Source organism: Triplophysa dalaica, chromosome 1 (assembly GCF_015846415.1).
Source record: "Triplophysa dalaica isolate WHDGS20190420 chromosome 1, ASM1584641v1, whole genome shotgun sequence".
Lineage (NCBI taxonomy): Eukaryota > Metazoa > Chordata > Actinopteri > Cypriniformes > Nemacheilidae > Triplophysa > Triplophysa dalaica.
Window position 1 is genome coordinate 7,035,165 of NC_079542.1, and position 20,135 is coordinate 7,055,299.

The 20,135-nt window shown below is 37.8% G+C and overlaps 1 protein-coding gene and 1 non-coding gene across 14 annotated transcripts in view; one reads left to right on the forward strand and one right to left on the reverse strand.

The window, feature by feature from the left end:
- The window catches only part of mical2a (microtubule associated monooxygenase, calponin and LIM domain containing 2a), a 38,006-nt gene extending 18,283 nt beyond the window's left edge, over positions 1-19,723 (reverse strand). For all 13 annotated transcript variants that reach the window (XM_056744780.1, XM_056744779.1, XM_056744775.1 and 10 more), the window contains exons 1-5: positions 19,588-19,723; positions 9,290-9,650; positions 3,448-3,655; positions 2,961-3,077; positions 935-1,036 (exon numbers count right to left, since the gene is read on the reverse strand). In XM_056744780.1, the coding sequence (XP_056600758.1) occupies positions 935-1,036; positions 2,961-3,077; positions 3,448-3,655; positions 9,290-9,550 (688 nt within the window). In that variant the 5' untranslated portion in view covers positions 9,551-9,650; positions 19,588-19,723. The remainder of the gene's footprint in view (positions 1-934; positions 1,037-2,960; positions 3,078-3,447; positions 3,656-9,289; positions 9,651-19,587) is intronic.
- trnag-ucc (transfer RNA glycine (anticodon UCC)) lies at positions 15,046-15,117 on the forward strand. The gene has a single exon. It is a non-coding gene; the product is annotated as a tRNA-Gly (tRNA).
- Positions 19,724-20,135: the final 412 nt, after the last annotated feature.

A 20,135-nucleotide genomic window follows, 5' to 3' on the forward strand; every position in this document is an offset into this window, starting at 1 on the left:
GCTTAAATGCTAACATGCGTTCACAAACAAGACACGTGCTGATTGGCTGATCTCATATGTAAGCGGTGGGCGGCTGGTGACATCATGCTGTATCGCTTTACACAGCGGCACAGGATTTTATGGCTTTATAGCTTTTTTGGAGGAAACAATCTATTCCAGGGACTGCAGCCAAGAACACAGGGCAATTTTTCTGTTGCTGAAGTTGTTTTTACAGATAGGGTGAGCGACCTGGATTATGTCTGAAGAAGTTTTATTAGCGGTGCTTGCCAAAGCAACATCACTATTAATATTGCTTATAGTCAGGGATTTGGAAAAGCCCATAATCCTTAAACTTTGTCATATAACTCATCCTACACAGTTTGTGGTATAGAATTGAATGGTACTTCATATAGCGTGTCTTGTTGAGAAACGGTGTGGAAATCCATTTCTAAATTATTGTATATTTAATAATAAGTGGGTAAAATAGGCAAAAAACTTACTAACGTGACTTGCTAAAAATTAAAGGCATAGCTAATGCATAGCAACATAGCAACAACCACCCAAAATACATAAGAAATGTGACATAAATTTTGGATGGACAATCACTCCTTACATTTCTTCTATATAAATATTAAAACATTAGTTTTCGATGTTTATCATGTGAAGAGAGTTTCAGAGAGTGACCCAATTTTAGATGCAGGTGAACGACCATCTGACTTGCTATTTTTACATTCTGTAATCATAGAGTGAGGATCATTTTAGCCTCTTGGTTACTGTGCAAACAGCACGCATGTTTATTTTAGTGCACATAATATATGTGATTTAGTACGCCACTTGAAACTTCAACTTTATTTCACCCAAGCAGTGAAAGCAAGCATAGGCTTTTATTTCAAATTTGTGATGGAGCATAAATATGGTTCAACATCCTCAGCATCAAAAGTTTGGGGGTTCATACCTTCTAAAGAATTGCGTCTCCCATCAGCCCCCACAACCACATCAAAGTCAAAATCAGCCACAGGGTGATCGGCGGGCCGGATCTCTGCCCTCCAGCCCGGCCCTGCAGAAACAAACACATCCATTCAACTGTTTAATCGCAATTCACAAACTCTCCTAGACAGGGATGAAAGTTTTTATACATTTCCTACTTTTGACATCTTAATCCTTCATAAAAGACCCCAGTTTTATCGCTCTTGTCTCCTCTAGAGCTTAAGAAGGAACCATAACAATGACTCATTTTGTAGTCAATTTGCTATTAAAAGTATTATTGAATGAACTTAAACATTTTCACTTCCACATTATTTTTTTAGCTTTGTGTATCAACAACAGCCTCAATTGTTTCTATTTGTATTTCTCCTAGACAGTTTTACAACAGGCAAATGAGACAAAGTTGATTCAAAATTAAACATAACTGGGAAGTCCATTAAGTCTCACAAGCTATAAATTGTTCCTCTTGGGAGGACAGGGGCTAGATGGAGAAGTCATAACCACGAGTTGAACTGTACTATATGTAGCTTTCCATGAAAATCATGAAACAATTTATTTTTCTGAACAGCAACATGTATCAAGTGAAACTTAATCACATGCCGGTATGGATTACATCATCTTGCTTAGCAAACAACGCATTCCAAAATTATAACCTCACAGTAATTCATACAACTATTGTTAATAAAAGCCAACATCTCTTTCAACGGTTTAAAGCCGAACTAATCCATTTAAGGCGATGTAAAATCAAGCTGTCCGAAGAATAAAAGTTTTACGTGATCTCAACTGCGCTAAACCCTGAGCACATGCATATCGTCTCAAGGCCGTGGTACAAGGTCACAGCCACTGGCTCTTAATATAGAAAGCTCTTTTGTTTTTATCAGCCTGCTGTCATTGCTGTAGAAGAGAGAAATGAATTGCTTATGGTCCAATCACCCGAGGCCCTGGGGAAGAGAGAAGCTTATGTTATTCTTACAAAGATGACCAGAGTGGCCACATCTGGAAACACGTTCCATCACAAAGCCTCTGGACCCGTGAGATCTGTTTGTAATTATTATGATCTACAAGTCATTTCTTCATCTCTTTGATCCTTAGAAATTGTGTGAAGAAAAGACCTCGCTGTGTATGAGAATTATAAGCTGTGCATGATATTCAGTGACACGTTTTTGATTTTCCGTAGGCATTTAAAATACAGGAAAATAATTGCAGGTGTTATTTGGTTGGCATAGAAACAGCTATTGTAGTGAGACAGGAAGCACTTTGTCAGTCCATCACAACATCCTACTGTTAGTGTGAGAACGGCCCTGAGAACCTTCAAATGATGATGGGGATATAAGGTTCAATAAGAGAAAATTACGCTCTAAACAAAACCACCATACTAGCTCATACTGAATAAAACACTCAGGGTATGAACAGGCTTCTATGCTCAGCAAATAAATACCAAACAAATGTTTGGACACACCTGACTGAATTTCATTTAATGTTTCTCATAATATTACAGTAAAGACCTTTTGATTTGAAGGGTTTATGAAAAGAATATAATATTTTCATAAACCTCACGATGCTGGTTAAAATGAAAATCCTTCACTCACCCTAATGTTAGTCAAACCTGTATGACTTTCTTTCTTGTGGCGAACACAAAAGAAGATATTATGAAGAAAGCCAAACAACATTGGGCCTGTTTGACATTTCAAGTTTCCAACAATTACGTTTCAAGGTTCTTATGAGGAATAAATGTTAATTTTGTGATAAGACAACCTTTTTGACGTCGACAAATGGGACCTCTGGAGGACGCAGCCTACACACTGTGATGCAGCTAGGGGTTCTGTCTTTGAGGAATCTATAATATTTAAGATCTGTTTTAAATCTATTAAAAAATTCACATACTTCCATTTATGTTAACCAACTTCATTAATATTATATACAGTAGCTGTGTCAAAACATTTGACAGCTGGTGTACAGTATGACTGAAAGTGTGGAACTAGGGTCACCCGCCTCACCCTCATTCTCCTGGTCCTCTGTCGGTTCCACCAGCTTGACAAACTCCACATTAACGTGAAACTCCACACCGAGAACCAGAGCGATCTTCAGAAGCATTTGCTGGAGCTGCCGAATGCCTGCCAAAACCCGGCAGAAGAAAAATCATCAGCCCTATAGTCACGCGAACACTCCTTCAAAATCACAGCAACCATTAAAACGAACAGTTTTGACAACACGAATGTTGCGAGTGGGGAGAAATGAGGAGAAAAGGGATTCCATTTTCAATTACAAAAACACTGTTAGGATAATTCACCCAAATATGGAAAGTCTATTATCATCTCTTGTCCATACACTGAAAGTGGATAGGGACTGGAGCTTTCAAGTTCCAAAAATGGAACTGGGCAAGATGAACAATTACAAATAAAAAAGAGCTAAAACAGTAATGATGCATTTAAAAGAATGTAATGAGTATAAGTTTATAGTATGTGCACAAGTTTTGAAACTCACTGATGTGATCTATCGCTCCAGCGCAGAACTTGCCATAGAACTTCTTGGCACCCAAACCTCTGAGGTCATGTATTGTGAAGGGCCAGAGATGCAGGACATTGTTCCTGGAAAATGTGTCTCTCTTCTCTATCACCACCACTTTGGCCCCGAGGAGAGCCAACTCGATCGCAGTCCGCAAGCCACATGGACCCCCTCCAATTATCAAGCACTGAAAGTTAAAGCGAGAATTATATGAGGACAGTTTTCTCAAATAAAACAGTAAAAGTATGATACTTGACTGCCTTTCGTACTTCACATCCTTTTTTTAAATTCAATGAGTCAGTTATACTCGCTGCGAGCATACAGCTCTTGCACACTCTTTCAGGAAGTGTCTTTAAAGCAGACAAATGATAAAAAAATACTAAAGATCAAATGCAAATGTTTATACAAACATTACTGGAGGCGTCTGTGATTTCCTCAGCATTAAACCATAATTACAGCCTGTGATTGAAAAGCCATGATTCACACATCAGGGATGCATGAAGACGTCAGGTCTGGAAATGCCTGCCGCGGGGATGATTTCATTCCCTCTGGTTTAGTGATGAAAGACCTCTTTTATGTGGAGAGATAATCTCCATACAAATGTATTCTTCAGTCATTTAATAAAGTCAGCGCTTGGACTCTAAGCTCAGTTTCAGTCCAGATGGTGCCATGTAACCTTTTCCATTTTGATCCTTATATTTCCTACTCCTCCCATGATGTCCCACGATCACACAGTTGGACCTTAAAAATGAGACCTCGAAATGAGAAAGCAATAGTGAGGGAATGTAGCGCTTCCTCTCACAATGTGTGACTTCAGCGTTGCGTTGGGATAAATGTTGTGATACACCCAGGCTTTATCCGCAACTGATTCAGAATCTTATCATGTTTATGCAGTTCACTGTGTCTTTGGTGGCTGTTGTGGCAGTGTGACCTAAAGTACCAGAAGTCCAGATGTCACCATAAAAAGACCTTCAGCGGCCAGTAACAAAAATATTCATTTAGTTCAATGTTTTCTTTTGCTCTTTTCCAAAATCTATAGAGCTTCAATAATGCTTTAGCTTTACAGGTACAGTGTATCAAAACAAAATAAAAAACTGAACGATCAGTAGAATGTGTGTGTGATTTTTTCAACAGGGTTGAAAAATCACAACAGGGTTGAAAATATCAATGGTATAATGTGTGTGTTTATTCATACAGTAAGTACCAGGATTGAAATATCTATATTTTATTTCTATGAATTGTTTGCATTTGTACACTTATTTTCAACCCCCTGTTGGCCAAAAAGGGACAATCCCAGTTGTTGGGTTAAATTAGGACAGAAAATGATAGCATTTTGGGGTTGAAACTAGCCGGCATATAGGTTACTTTATAACTCATCAGCTGGGTTTGTTCCTAGATCTAAGTATAAAATAACCCAGCAATTTTAAGAGCATAACAGGGTTGACAATATCAATAGGATAGTGCTTTTTGTTAGAAACAGTTGTAAATATCAATTGGATAGTGTTTGTGTTCATTCGCGAGTAACGGGGTTGAAAATACTTATAGCAAGCATTTGTGTTTGTTCGTGAGTAACAGGGTCTAAAGGAAAAGTTTATGGTTGGTTGGGTAAATACAGAGATTAAACAAGTGAATATTATATGCATTAAGATGTAAGGAGCCATTCATCAGTGCTTCAGGTATGAGGTTGGCACCCGCAGACGGCTGCTACAACGTCTTGACAGGCCCATCCCCGAACTGCTCTTTCATTCCACTGGATGAGCCAGTCACCACCAGCAGAAACTGACAGACCAGGTGCACTGTTTCTGTTTGACTTTACCTGTGCTAAAAACAACAGAGAATGAACAAAGCCTTTCTATTCAGACAGCCAGAGAGGCACGTAAGCACTGGGGAGTAGATTTACAGTCCCCACAGACTAATTAAACGCTTTGTCAGTCAGAGCAGATATGAACACAACAATATTGTCTCTGGTCATCCCCACCCTGAAACTACAAAGTATATTAGTGCAAAGGTGAGCTTTTTGTTGAGTCAGCTTGTGCTGTTTCCTGTCCATCGCTGGCCATGTGAAGCAAATTTTTTTCATTTAATTAAGGACATTTTATTATGTTGAATATCTTTAAAATGAGTGTGTATGAGAATCAATGTTGAGCAAATGAAGACGTGTGTTTCTTAAATGTATCTCTTATGAAAAAATCTAAACAAATTAACTAAATAAATACACTACATTTAATGTCATGATAGTTCACCCACAAGTGAAAATTCTGACATGATTTGCTCGCCCTCTTGTCATTTCAAACCTGTCTTACATTCTTTCTTTCTTTCTGCAGAAAACAGAAGATATTTTGAAGAATACTCATAACAGAACAGCGATGACAGCCATTTACTTCTATTGTATGGACACAAAACCAATGCAAGTTAATGGGTGCCGTCGCTGTTCGATAAACAACATTCTTCAAAATATCTTCTGTTGTCTGCAGAAGAGAGAAATTGAACAAGAGGGTGAGAAAATGACGACAGAATTTTTATTTTTGGGGGAACTATCACTTTTCATAAATTATCATACAATATCCTATAGGTGTGTTTTATTTTCATCATAGTAAAGTATTCATCATAGTAAAGCCCAGTGGAAGCTGCAAAATCCCATTACACTGCTCGTTCAGCCTGTCTTATCTCATATAAAAGTCTGCAGAACAGGAATTGACTGCATGACCCACCACATCAGGCTTCCTGCTGAAAGTCACAGTGTCGGACCAATCGTCACTTTCCACAAATGCCAGTGGAACACAGACTTTAACCCACACACTGGCTCTAACATAAAATGTCATCACGGTGTGCTTGAGCAGTTTGCCGAACCAAAGATTCAACCCCTATTGAAAGCTACTCAATGAACTGAAAAAGACCACCAGGAGAGCCAGCCTGGACTCACAAGTATTCATGCCTGCATGGGAATAAAATAATTTCATAGATGAGGCCTATCCAGGACAATAGAGTTGTCCCGGAGTGGAAAATATTCATACAATATAATGCCACCGTATGATGGCTATGCTACACCACACAATTGAATTGCGTCGGTCCTGAATCACAAAGCCACAGCTGTATGCCCGCCCATATCTACATTCAAGCATTTTGGAGATGCTTTTTTCAAAGTGCATTACAATACATTTGAATCTATCAGTTTATATTTTCTCTCAAACCAATGACAAAGCCATTCTTTACCAGATCATATACAGGAACATGTGCAATCCACAGAGACAAAGAGAAGAACTTCACCTCGCTAATGAGGAAACAGGAACATTTGCACTCTGGTAAAATCGTAAGTGCAGTCTGGGTCATAAGCTTTACTGTTCAGACTGAAGAAACGCTCCAAGAATTTACCCACAAAATCCGGTAGTGTAACCACAAACCCTGAAGAATTTAAATACACTCTCTGTGTCAACATTCTTTAAACACTGCCCATAAAACTGCATTGACTAAAATGAACACTTTCAAATTTTTAAGGTACACTTTTTAAGCTATCATACATTTTATTTGTCAAGAAATGCCAACTATAAAAATAAATAAACAAAAAATGGCTCATGGACTTAAATCGTACAATATTTTTTCCCAGCTATGCTAATAAAGGCAGCATAAATCAATAAAACAGGTACTGGCGTGCTTTGGTTGATAAAGAAAGAATGAGCTCATATCCTGTACAGACTGTGAATCTGGCAGACATATATTGTGGCGGGGAATGATATCATGTCACTCTTTCGAAACCATACCTAGAACAAAAAGGGATGGGCACTTTTGACTCGGGGCTGTGTACATTGGCCTTATGCGGGGCCCAAACATTCCTGAGGGAGCCAGACATATCTAAGTTATTATTGCAGAAATCACACAGTTTCATGAAATGCGTGGCACTGTAGGTGTTAGGATCGTCGCGTCAATAGAAATCGATATGGCATGTAAAGTCATTCTAATACGAGGGGATGGTGAACCTGCAATGAAATCCAAACCCTAAAGTGGAAACTTTCTACATTCTCTGTTTAATACTCATAATGATCCTTTGTATAGTTTCGACATACCTGATCTGTTTGCATGAAACAATAAAGAACACGGCGCTGGGTTTGATTAACATATGAAGTAAAGTCCTGCTGCGTACAGCTATCAAGTTGTAAATGATATCCTAAAAAGCAGCATAATTACACTTCTTCACATCAAGAAAGTTATTAGGGCGTTTATTGCCAGTATGATGTGAACTTGTTAAAGTCTGCTCACTTTGAAACATTTCAAACACATGCGAACAACAAGCTGGGCCTGATTCCATTTGGACTTCAAAGTATGCGAGCATGTGTGATGGGGATCTTTTCCTAATGAACATGCACGGCAGGAGTCTGAAACAATCACATCTGCTGAGTGATCACGTCTCTTATGTTATGATGAGCTTTAGGGCTCTGATGGTCCGTATTACACTGGCACATTCAACCTCAGAAAGACGTGGAATGTTTGCTTGAAAAATGTGCTATTCTTCTATATGAACAGCATTTGGGCAATTCCCGCATTATGGATGTGACATTTTGCGTTACGGATGTGACATTTAAAAGCCCAGGGAATGTATTTGTTACCAATATACTGAACCATATGTTTGTATTTTTCTAAACCCTTCTTGATAGAGTCTTAACATAAGAAAGTTGTCAGTCTATAAACAAATATTCTATTTTAAAACCGGGGAAAAAACATGCGTTATGATGTGACGAAAGAAAAGGACCTGTTTTGGGAGACAACAAACTTTGTAGGATTTCTGTGAATTAAAATGTACAAACCTGAAGCATTTATACCCAAAAATGGAGAAGTGAGTCATCTTCATAGAACATAAAATAGTTTTGTAAATTTTTATTTTCATTTTCATGTGCCCATTTATGAGGAATATTTCCCGTTACGGATGTGACAATCCTGAAAATGGCACTTACTAGACTATGGAAAATCATCCACTAGAAAGAAAACAAACGCTTTAAAAACTTGAAGAGGGACCTCACATGGTATTTGAACCACCAAATGTTGATATCTGTGCTGTTAGTAAAAACATTTTTTTGACAATTAATACAATTTCAAAACAAACCGTTTACCAGACAATGACAATTCTCTCATAATTTACTCTCCCTCATGTCCAGATGTATATGCATTGTGTTTTCTTTAGTTGAACAAACAAATGTATACCCCAAAAATGTTAATTTATAAAAATAATTATTCATTTTATACCCAACATGTTAAAGCTCCAAAAAAGTTGAAGTAATCCAGAGTCACTTGGATTACTTTAATGGTGGATGTACTGCAGCTGCTTTTTGAGCCTTCAACATGTTTGGTCCCATATATGAAGACAACATGAAGGCATTTTAATATTACATTATTTTTATGTTTTTAACTTAAGAGAAGAAATCATACATATGAGAGAACTTTTATGTAAACTATTCCGTTATGTGTGTTTTATTACTATTTGTGCCCTGTGCACGTGTGTATTTATAAAATCCATAAAACAATTCACAAAAACAGCAACAAAACTTGGATGTTACAACTGTTCTGTTCTATACATAAATATAATACAAACAAAACTTAACATGAAGGTCTGAGCTCATATAGCGAAACAGAACTAAACCAAGTTGCCCCTAAAATCCCAGAGAACTGGTCTAACCAACAACATCTGCCACTAACGTCATACATAATGATGTCATACCACACTGCAATCATAACCCAAGAATCAAAACAAACATTTCAGTGAATAATACAGGATCTGTTTAAATGTTTACTTTATATAGATCTAATTTTGTACAGATTATGATAAGCTTACCTTGGTGCCCTCACAGGCTTTGCCTTTTTTGTATTCTTTGTGGCTGGCTCTCTTGTCTAGTTTGCTCCAAAGGGCTTTGGCTTTCCAGCATGTCAATGTGCTCTTAAGACTGCTGTAGAAGGTGCTGTGCTCCTGAGGGTCGAGCTCCAGGTAACCGCATAAAACATTAAAGGACTGAAGGGTGCTTTTACAGTCAGAGGCCTGGACAAAGTTCTCAAAGAGCCGTCCTGCCTGGTTCTTCTCATCTTCTGTGTCACCCATCGTCTGTCCAGTGGCTGCTTTGCCGAATCCGAGCTTGCTCCTTTTCTCCACGACGCTGAACAGCTACATCTACAATCTGGTCTCCTCACTCATGCCAAATCTGAAAAGACAACAAGAGATTTCTGCCAGATCTTTCTGAGGAAAGTGTGGGTGGTGTAAAATTCGTCATCACACTGCCAAAGTGCTCTCAGTGTTTGTAACATATTGTTATGTGGTTGCTTACTGGCACAATCCATAAAGACCACCTGTGCCAGATTTCGGTTTAGGATGTTTATTTTTAATGGCTGTTTTTTATTGTATCGGCGTGCAAATAGCTTCGGTACCCTTCAATATACGTAAACGGGACGGTTATATTATTGTCTGTCAGGAAAACATTGCTTAGAAAAGCAATAGCGCAACTCTCCATAATATGCCGCATAATTTGAAGCATTATTCATCTCCGCACAAAAAATTACATGCAGGATAAATTAATTGCCAAAGTTTATACCAAGGCTTTGAGGCTTGTCCAAATCTGTATTGCTAACTATGAGCAATAGGAAAAGTTATGTTGCCTTTAGCAAGCACCGCTAATTATGATGTGATGTCATGTGTTGAATGCAATGATCTAATGTCTTTACAAAATGGGAAACAGGCATCAAATAAATCTCAGCTAAACAATACTAAGTTTATAGAGCTGAAAATAAACAAGACTATTTTATAGGCTGACGTATTGTATAATACTGTTGCTTAAGGCAGTAGGGCACAAATCTGTTCCTTCATATGTTTGTGATAAAATCCATTAAAAGGTCCATCTACATATACAACACATTAAAACAGAAAATAAAATCAAAGTCATAAAAGATGAAGCATGAACAGTTTTTATGTCAAATGCATTCAGTCCTCTACAGCGTGTTCGCTCTTTACCAGAGATAGCAGCTGATTTAACAACGCTGCCAGTCATGCATATTTAGAAATCATGCACGAATAGAAAAGCAATAAAAACTGTTTGTCATGCGGCTTTCAGCCATGTTGGACCGTGAAACAGGGCAAGGATGGATTTTTTCAGGCATTTGGGGACACCGCTACCCTGGCAACAAGTGCAGTTGGTGTGTTGTCAGTGAACTTCCCTATAAGATTTCAAAGCACCTTCAATTCCTCAAAATAACAAACATGCTTTAAAGAGACATCAAACAGTATAAACACACTTTCATAAAATGAATCTAACATCACATAGAAGCTCGCGTTTTTATCATAGAAGCTTTTGTTGTTATCGTGTAAATCATCTGGTCTGAAAATATTTCATAACATTCACAGTGTTTCAATATTTATAATATTTAAAATGTTCAAAAGGGAATCTTAAGCAGATTTGGAAAGTAGGCCTTATACAACACTAATTCAATATGTTGTCAAGTAAAAGTTAATGTCAACATCAACGATCCCTGATTTTTGCGTTGCACTTTGGGAATTTTTAGGGTAAAAACATCAGAGTGCCCTGTAAGGATTGTGCGATGAAACAGTCCTTAAAATGGCCGACTCACTGATCAGTGCCCTAACAACTTAACAAGGGAGCTGACTGAGACACACCCAGATACCAATCTTGAGTGGGTGGTTCCAGCCATTTTTGTTTGCGATTTGTAGCATCCACTCACAAAATTAAGTTTTGATAGGAAAAATATCTTCAAAACATCTTCATGGAACACAATCTTTTCTTAATATCCTAATGATTTTTGGCATAAAAGAAAAAAAAAATCATTCAACCCATACAATGTATTATTGTTTATTGCTAGAAGTGCAATTTAAGACTGTTTGAGGTCCAGGGGGCGTATTACAGATATTTTCTTATCTTAGGTCTTTATTTAAGGATAAACTTTACGTTAAATTAGGATTTTCCACATATCTGTATTACAGAAGCAAATCTTAACTTGATTAGGGATTCCTATCCTATCTTACAAAATCGTAGCTTGTCTCTAGTTAAGAATCTTAAATTGTACAATCCAGCTCGGCAATCCACTTTCGGGTCTGTTACTGAGCAACCAACACTGTGCGAGCTGCTGATATGGGAAACAAAATGGAAAAACAAAACCGTCAAGCTTTTTTGATTTTAATTTAAAATAGAAACTTCTCCGTTCTTCATTTTCGATTATTAATCAATGTAATGCCATTGTTGTCAGAGCAATTGTGTGCGTTTAACTGTTAGTTTTCAAATAATTGTGAAGTTAGGACAGCTGTGGGGTCACCCTAAAGACCGTTTATTTGTCAAATTAAGACGCTTCTTTAATATCCCTTTCCTACATGTAGTTAAAATAAGATTATGCACTTAGGAAGTGTTGTTCTTCAATATCTTTTGTCCTAAATGAGGTCCTATCTGAAATTTCCATGGTTACCAAACAGATAGAATAAGATTTTCAAGTTTCTGTAATACGCCCCCATGCTCAAAAACAAAAATGCTTTCACTTCATGAGGTCAAGTTGAACTATATTAAAATATATTCAAAAACGTAATATTGTATATCCAAACCAACATACATGTTTCACATTCTTTCTGATCGTTGATCATTTTGCACACGTCAAAGCAGGTGCACACACACAGGCATTCACTTTGGCGGAACAATCTCTCTGCCATCTGCATCCACCTAAAACTTTATACTGTACATAACTATTTGAAATAATAAAATTAGTTATTGAGGCAATTCTGCAAGATTATGATCATTCCACCACACACAGTAGCGCAGACCTAGTGCATATCATTAATTCGGTCTAAAAAACTGTTGAACTTGAACAGTGAGGGAAGACATTTAGGATGCAGGCCAGTGCTGCTGGTGTTTTTCGAGAAGTGTTTTGCTGGTGGTGTCCTAAGAGAGGAGATGTGTCAGCTCTTGTCATGTGGGTGTTAGATGAACTCCCTCTGGAGTCAGAGCAGCCAACACATTCACATGCACTGCATTCCATCGGCCCGGCGCCTGACATACTTCTGCATTACACCAAACCCCTTATTTACATGAACGGTGAGACCGGCTCTGCACATACACCTCACCGGACGCCTACTGAACAAAACTGGCACAAAAACTCTGTAAATCCTTCCATTTCCTTTTAAGCAACCATGAAAGGAATCTAAGTTGATAAATGTTTCTTCAAAGCCATCAGATTATAGGCATATCAATTGACGCAATGCTTTCCTTCTGACCATTTTAGTGAAGCTGTTTAGAATATAATACTATACTGCACACTGCCTATTCACAGTTTGTGAAAGAATAAACATCATGCAATGTAAACATTGCAACTATTGTTTTTGATGTTTGCTGCAAGTTCAGGAAAATGTACTAGGTCATCTGTATGCATGCAAATGATTTGCATACATTGGACATGCTGCAGAAAGAATAAGAACAGTATGGCATTCCCAAAAAGGACAAAAACTTTCATCTGAATTATTTTTTTAGAGAAGTGCTTGTGTTGAACCATCACAACTATTGCACCATAACAGTAATTATTGTATCTAAACCCAAAACAACTCTTTGCGTTCTTTAAGCACGTCTGCTTGAAAGGCTAAAATTAAAATGTGTCAATAACTATAACTAAGAGACACGTTAAGTGTCACAGATGGAGGAGAGCAGCTATTAGATCCGTCCGCAGAACCATTCCTCGTGGGCAGTGAGAGGCAGCGCACTGTCCACTTCATTTACTCTTTGCATTTTGCTGACTTACATACCATGACTTCACCATCTGACAGAATGGAAAGAGCCACTGCGGGCAGACGGGTCGAACCCACAAAACACCAGTAAAATCGGTGCACACTTGCACACACAGCAAAAATAAATTACAGGGAATTACTGTGACAGTACTGTTATAAAAATAACACTGTGACTTTTAAAGCATGATGGGATTTCCAGGGATGTCAAATATCCTACACAGCACTGCCTATAGTCAAGAAGACTACATTAGACTCAGATGGCAAACCAACACAGTACATTTAGATACCATCTGATTCCTATTTCTCATATACTGTAAATGGCTGGAGATGGATGAAATAACTAGCTCTGGTGTGATTTATTTCTGGAAAATGGGGGGTTTATCATTTCTCATCTGTTAAAATGTGCCTTTCTGAAAATAACTCATAATGGAATAATACTGATAAAATGACACACGGTTTTATTATTATTTAAGTGCGGTCACTATTGTTTTTGGCTGCTATTTGTATTAGCGCTGATTATATACAAATATCATGGTCGATAGGGTTATTATGGTTTAACTAAACCAAAACACTATGGTAACTATGGTAAATCCATCAACCCAGTATGCTGAATTCAAACTCAAGTCCACACCCCTTCATTCGCATGTGATCCTTTAATGTGTTCTTAGAGGACACAGTCCAAATCAACACAGTCTGGCCGCAAGAAAAACAGATCCCACGCACGGAGCGTGCAACGTGCTGTTGTTGCTGCAGAGAACTTCCAGCTATCAGACCAAACAAAGGAAGCCGATGTCGGAGAGAAAACACAGCGAAAGCTGGAAGCGTTAATTACCATCTCAGACAAAGAAAACCAGGAAGGAACCCCATTCTAAAAAAGTAGTCATTATGCCTGATAGCTGGACGGCAATCTCAGAAAACAATGTTTCCCAGAATCCCTCACGGGCCTAACCTTTCCCCGCCGCGGCTAGAACACATTCAGCGTCTCATACACTCAGATATGTGGTTCATGAACAACTGCCAAAACAAAAGGAAGCTGTCTTGGACAGAAGTACAAACAATGTGTTATCTAAGTGGCCTCAGTGAAGGGCATTGGTCTCGTGAAGAGAAAATCATTAATTCACACAGAAGTGAAAGTGGGAGACGGTGCAGCTGCAGACACATCTAGTGACTGTTTGACCCTGTACAGGAGGGATATTTATCTTAGGACACTCGTGTAAGTTTTGCGGAGCACTCTGGAGAATAACTATTTGCAGGGATGATTATACAAGTGATAAACGTTTTAATGAGTCTGGTTCTTTCATGGAGGTACCTGTTAAATTTTAGTGAACAGTTTAACAAAAATGACTGGAAGTTTACTGCATAGACATACTTTTCAAGACGTTCATCTATATTATAATTATTAACCATTACAGTTATTATATTCATGACATTTCAGAATGACATCACGGTGACCTAAGAGGTCATTAGGATGATGTTTTAATAATGGAAGCTACATAGCTTGTGGGGTAGCATCTAATAAATGTATGAACCAAATGCATGTCCACTTTCAGGACAGGACATTAAAATGAGAGTTGCTATAGACATTTGTCCCTCAGTTATGGCCACTGAGGATTAACTTGCATTACAGCAGTGCAGAAATAGTGGTGCAGAAGAATTGATATCGGAACGGACAGGCTCAGAATAGACAGGTCTCATATTCCAGAAGAAAACAAAAAGCACATGGATATGCGGATGACCTGTAACCCATAACTACACAACACTGATTCTAGACAGAAGACAACGTTCATTTGACAGCGTTAATGTTTTTTTCGTTGTAGCAATAGATGTGTGCGTTGGTGGAATAGTGGTGAGCATAGCTGCCTTCCAAGCAGTTGACCCGGGTTCGATTCTCGGCCAACGCATTCTGAGAGGAAGATAGAGCGAGGGCTGTGAAATGCGTCTCTTTAACGCTTTGAATGTGTAGTCATAGCCTGTCGAATTACAACCGTGGAATCAAGGATTCTCGTGTATTTTTGTAACATCAATAACTGCACGAACTCATCTACTGCACTGTAACTCTATTAATGGCATCTACTCATCTATTGCACCATAACTTCAATAACTGCATTAACTCATCTACTGCACTGTAACCTTAATAACTGCATTAACTCATCTACTGCACAGTAACCTTAATAACTTCATTAACTCATCTTCTGCACTGTAACTTTAATAGCTAATGTCTGTAATTAATGCACACTTAAGTCACTTGCACTATTTTATAGTCGAAATTGTTATCTGTTCATATCCACCTGTACATTAATGTTCACAGTATATATCCTTCTGTATATATTGTCCATAGTACATACCGACTTTCATATTGTTATAGAACATTTGTATAGTATTTCCCTAATATTGCATTCTGTATTTATTAACACTGTATATCCTGCACCTGCTAATTGCACTTCTGGTTAGACCTAAACTACATTTCGTTACACTGTTCTGTACTTGTATATGTGTAATGACAATAAAGTTGAATCATGAATTTCTAAGATGCCCAATAAAGTAGACAAGTTAACAAAGAAATTCTGATTTCCATCTTTTTAAACCATTGCACACATATGTTTTTAAATCTGAATAGACGGGCACATATCACCTATCACCTTTACAAACTTCATGCACGGGAAGCAATGAACTAATGGAAAAGTGCCTTTAAAGGGGAAATGAAAAGTTCCCAGGTCTCATGCACAAAAGAAAAGAAAAACACAGCTACGTACAGTCTAAAGCTTGAGATGCTATTGGTCATGTTGTCATGGAGACCAAATATTGTGTTGAGTGTGATGTGTTAACTGATGATGAGCTCATTGAGTTGCTTCGATTCAAGGATGACGGATTATTTGGTGCGTCTGGCTCCACGGTTAGCACAATCCGGCTTCAGGCTCCTCTGTATCCGTTTCTGAACACTAATCTTGCGATTAAATTTATCTCTGGTGAAAACCACTAATTACAAACGGAGAGCGAGCTACCAGTTAGTTACTCAGTCATACATTGAGAGGTTCTGCAACTGAATATTAAACAAGATCTTGACGTCAGAAGAGCTGAAAAACTTGACATGTTTGTCATGGCTGCTTCTTCAATTCAACCACACTTAGGTTGGGTTCCACCAACAAGGATTAAAGTAAACAGAGTTTAGAGCTAATCTAGGGTTAGTTGATCCTAGTTTTATTTTAATTCAAATTGCGTTGCGCCACTTAATTTTAAACAGAGATTAACTAATTGTGGATTTAAATTGTAACCTGTATTTAAACGTCATTTACGATTAATTGTGTCCGCCATGATGTTTTTACCGGTGTAGCATAATTTACAATAACAGTGTTGCACTGTCATGTGAAATTCTCTCTGGATAATTGTGGTTAATACATCTCACAAGCCTTGAGGGATATGACAGCCTACAGATATGACGGTTCAGACGCATCATTATCCTGCAGCTCGCAACTGGAGCAGACATAAGAGAGAACTGCGCAGTACAGGAATCACTGGCGGGTGAACCTCTGCCATCGAGGTGAACGGCCCCGGTAGATGATTGCGTTTCTGGGAGTCGTCCTCGGTCGTGCGACTGTTCGGGACTGGACCACAATTTAGAGTTTAAAATAATGGAGCAACCGAAGTAAATTATATCAGGATTTACAGTAAAATTAAAATGATATCTTAAATATAAACCTTGTTATTAATAAACATGGTTTACAGTTTGGTGCAACAGAATTATTAACATAAAATAAACTTTGATTTAATCTAGATTTAAGACTAATCCTTGTTGGTGCAACCCAACCATAGTTTTTACATGTATTACTAAATTGTTTTGTTCTGAAAGTCTGGGGTGTTGAGTGGTACATATAAGAAAGATAAGATCTCTTTAATGTCCCAATTATTTCTACGAGACATCAGTGAGATTAAATGGAGAGCAAATGGAAACTTCAGATTTGAGACCCAAATATGTCAGCCAACACCAGCAGAAAATTCAACCCAACACTGACCAACTGCCACACTTCTGCGAACACCAAATAAAGGCAGGTCTTTGGCCAGCATTTAAAAACAAATGTTCAACTACAAAAGATGCTCAATATTGAGATTTACATCCAACATAGTAATTTTCATGTCTTGCCAAAAGACATTCTTATTTCTGTATTACAATCTCTGTGCTTATATCAACATGGCAAGGAGCTCAGGCAAAGTTCTTCATACAACAGTAACACATGGAGTAACCCTTGACAAATGAGGGTATAAGAGTACGAGCGTGCAGAACACAAGACTGGCAAACTGCATTTAGCAGCCTCTGATCTAAACTGTATCCTCAGAGCGCTGCAACGCTACTGTGTCCAGCAGCCAACGGCACCGAGCAGCCGAACATTCCAATCGAGCACACGGAAAGCTGTTTTGTATGAAGTGATAAATGTTTATCAAAGCTTCGCAGTGTTGACTTTTATGCGGGTGGCAAATTAGGATTGTGTCTAAAAACCAGCTGCAGAGATGATTCAATAGTTTCTTGTTGTTCAATACGCAATAAAACTAACTGTGAATCATCTGCTTGAAAGAAAGAGATGAAGACAGGAACTATTGCTCATCCTCACAAGAAGATATCACTCTAATGGTGAATCACATCTTAAGCAGTATAAAGCAACCTGCAACCTTTTACTGCAAGCTTATATATATTGTTAACTGTAAAAGTATATATTGTTAACAATAAATAATGTCACGCATTATATCTTATTATAAATACTTTTAACTAAAGTTATGTTATAATATATTGCAGTTCCCTTGTTGTGGCTGACCACTTTATAACGCGTTTTACTCTATGGGGTTGGAACATCACCATGTTCCAAAAAAGCAAAGTTCAAAATCAGTGTAAACAATGCTGCGTTTAAAGTCCAAAAGGTGAAAAAGTGTCATATAAAGCTGTATTTCCACCTTCAGGATAATATTCCAATAATTGTCTGTGAGATTACAACAAAGATGAATGTAATGTATGAAATGTATGAAAATTAAGAGGTGTCGAATGTTTCTGCCTTCCGTGGGAGTAACACACCAAGACCCACGTCACCGAGGGACAAGACCACAGTCCTCCCATACTATACTTCTCACAAGTTCAAGTGCAGGTTAAAGAACAAGCCTCTAATTCCTTAAAGAAACATTAAAGGAACTTTTATCTTTCTCACACTGAGAACAACTGGTCATTCATCTCGCTCAACTTGCAGCATGTAATGTCATAATGAATGCAATGATATTTGTTTTAAAACATGCAACCTTTCTCTTTATCCATGTTTTTGTATCCCAGAAGTGAAGTAGTGATAACATATCTGCACCCTTAATAACAACATTGTCGAATACAAAACGATGATTAACAATGTCATTTAAATACGGGTCAAACAAACAAACAAACAGATAATAGAAAAGAAGTACCAGCTTCCTCTTCTAGTAACTGCACTTCTGTATAGAAAAAGCCTGTTCCAAATATACCAAATATTTCCGCTTCTTTGATCTGTGTATCAACTATAATGCTTTAATTAGACCTTTTATTACTATACATTAAAATGTCAAATAGAAACTGGAAATATGTATCAGATTAAGGCAGTTAATCACTGATCTCAGAAAGAATAACAGAGCTCGCTGGTTTCGGCATGTAGTTGGGTTAATGTAAACTCACATGTAGCTACAACGAATAAAAGAATGTATTCATCCTATGCTACAGTAATTTCAACATTCACTATAGGCTAATACATTTTGAATCAAAAGATTAAATCTGCTTACATTAGGTTTTTCATGACCTAACAGTAACAAAAGATCAACTTGAATTGTATTCACATAAAAAGATCAGAAAATGCTTTGAAATACGTTGCATATTGTCATTTAATGTTACATAATGCATTAACGTTAATGAATAAGACCTCATTATACAACATTACCATAACATAATTGAAGATTGTAGGGTAGGATTCAAGTTGCCTTTTACATGATCTTTCCATTATAAAATTCAACATGCGAAAAGCAAAGTTTTATTAAACTCGACCGAATAAACTGCTTTACATATTTTAACAACACATCTGTCAAATAACTCAACGAAACGTCCCTAAATCCAGCTTCATTATCCTGAAAACGTTGTTTAGGGCACTCATTTATAACATATTATCGTAAAATACATTTTACAATAAGAATATTATAAAACTGGAGCGTTTTAGTGTTGGTGATGTAACTTAAACCGAAACAACCTGTCTCGAGACTTGACATTTGCGCAACGCCAAGAGCGATTCAATAAACGATACTGTTTAAAGAGCACAATCTACACAAATACATACAAACACAGCTACAAATTGCTAGTTTAAAAGTTAAAAGTTGCTTACCTGTATGTTCGTAAAGGACTAAGCGTACGGGAGACGTCAGGGAGTCGCGCGCACGCGCTTTCAGTCAGTGACTGTACTAAAGCATGAGGGATAGTTCTGCTCAGTCTATTGCCTTCTGACAACAGTGTGTGTGAACGTCTCCTCTGACCATGATGCTCATTTTTAGAAGCTATAATTGACGTCCAAGACCATGTGACTTTTCCATTGGCTGTGCGTTTTTAGAGGAGGAACCAACATGAAATAGACTGTTTTTATAGCCCAGTATAAAATCACTCACTAAAGGGGTGTAAAATATCTGATGACAGACTGCAGCTATGATGAATGATGCTCTTTAGGTAGCTGACAGGTTTATATTTTGCAGGACAATGCAACAGGTGATTTGTTTTTATACATGACATGATAGATTATGGCCAGGGGGTTTGAACCATGAACCGAGTAAATCTATCAGGATCCCTGTACCCTTTAATGTAAGATTTTGTAGACTCATAGTCCAGCTTGTGAAGTGAATATCAACCTTTGTTGTACACAGCATTTGAAGGGCCCCACCC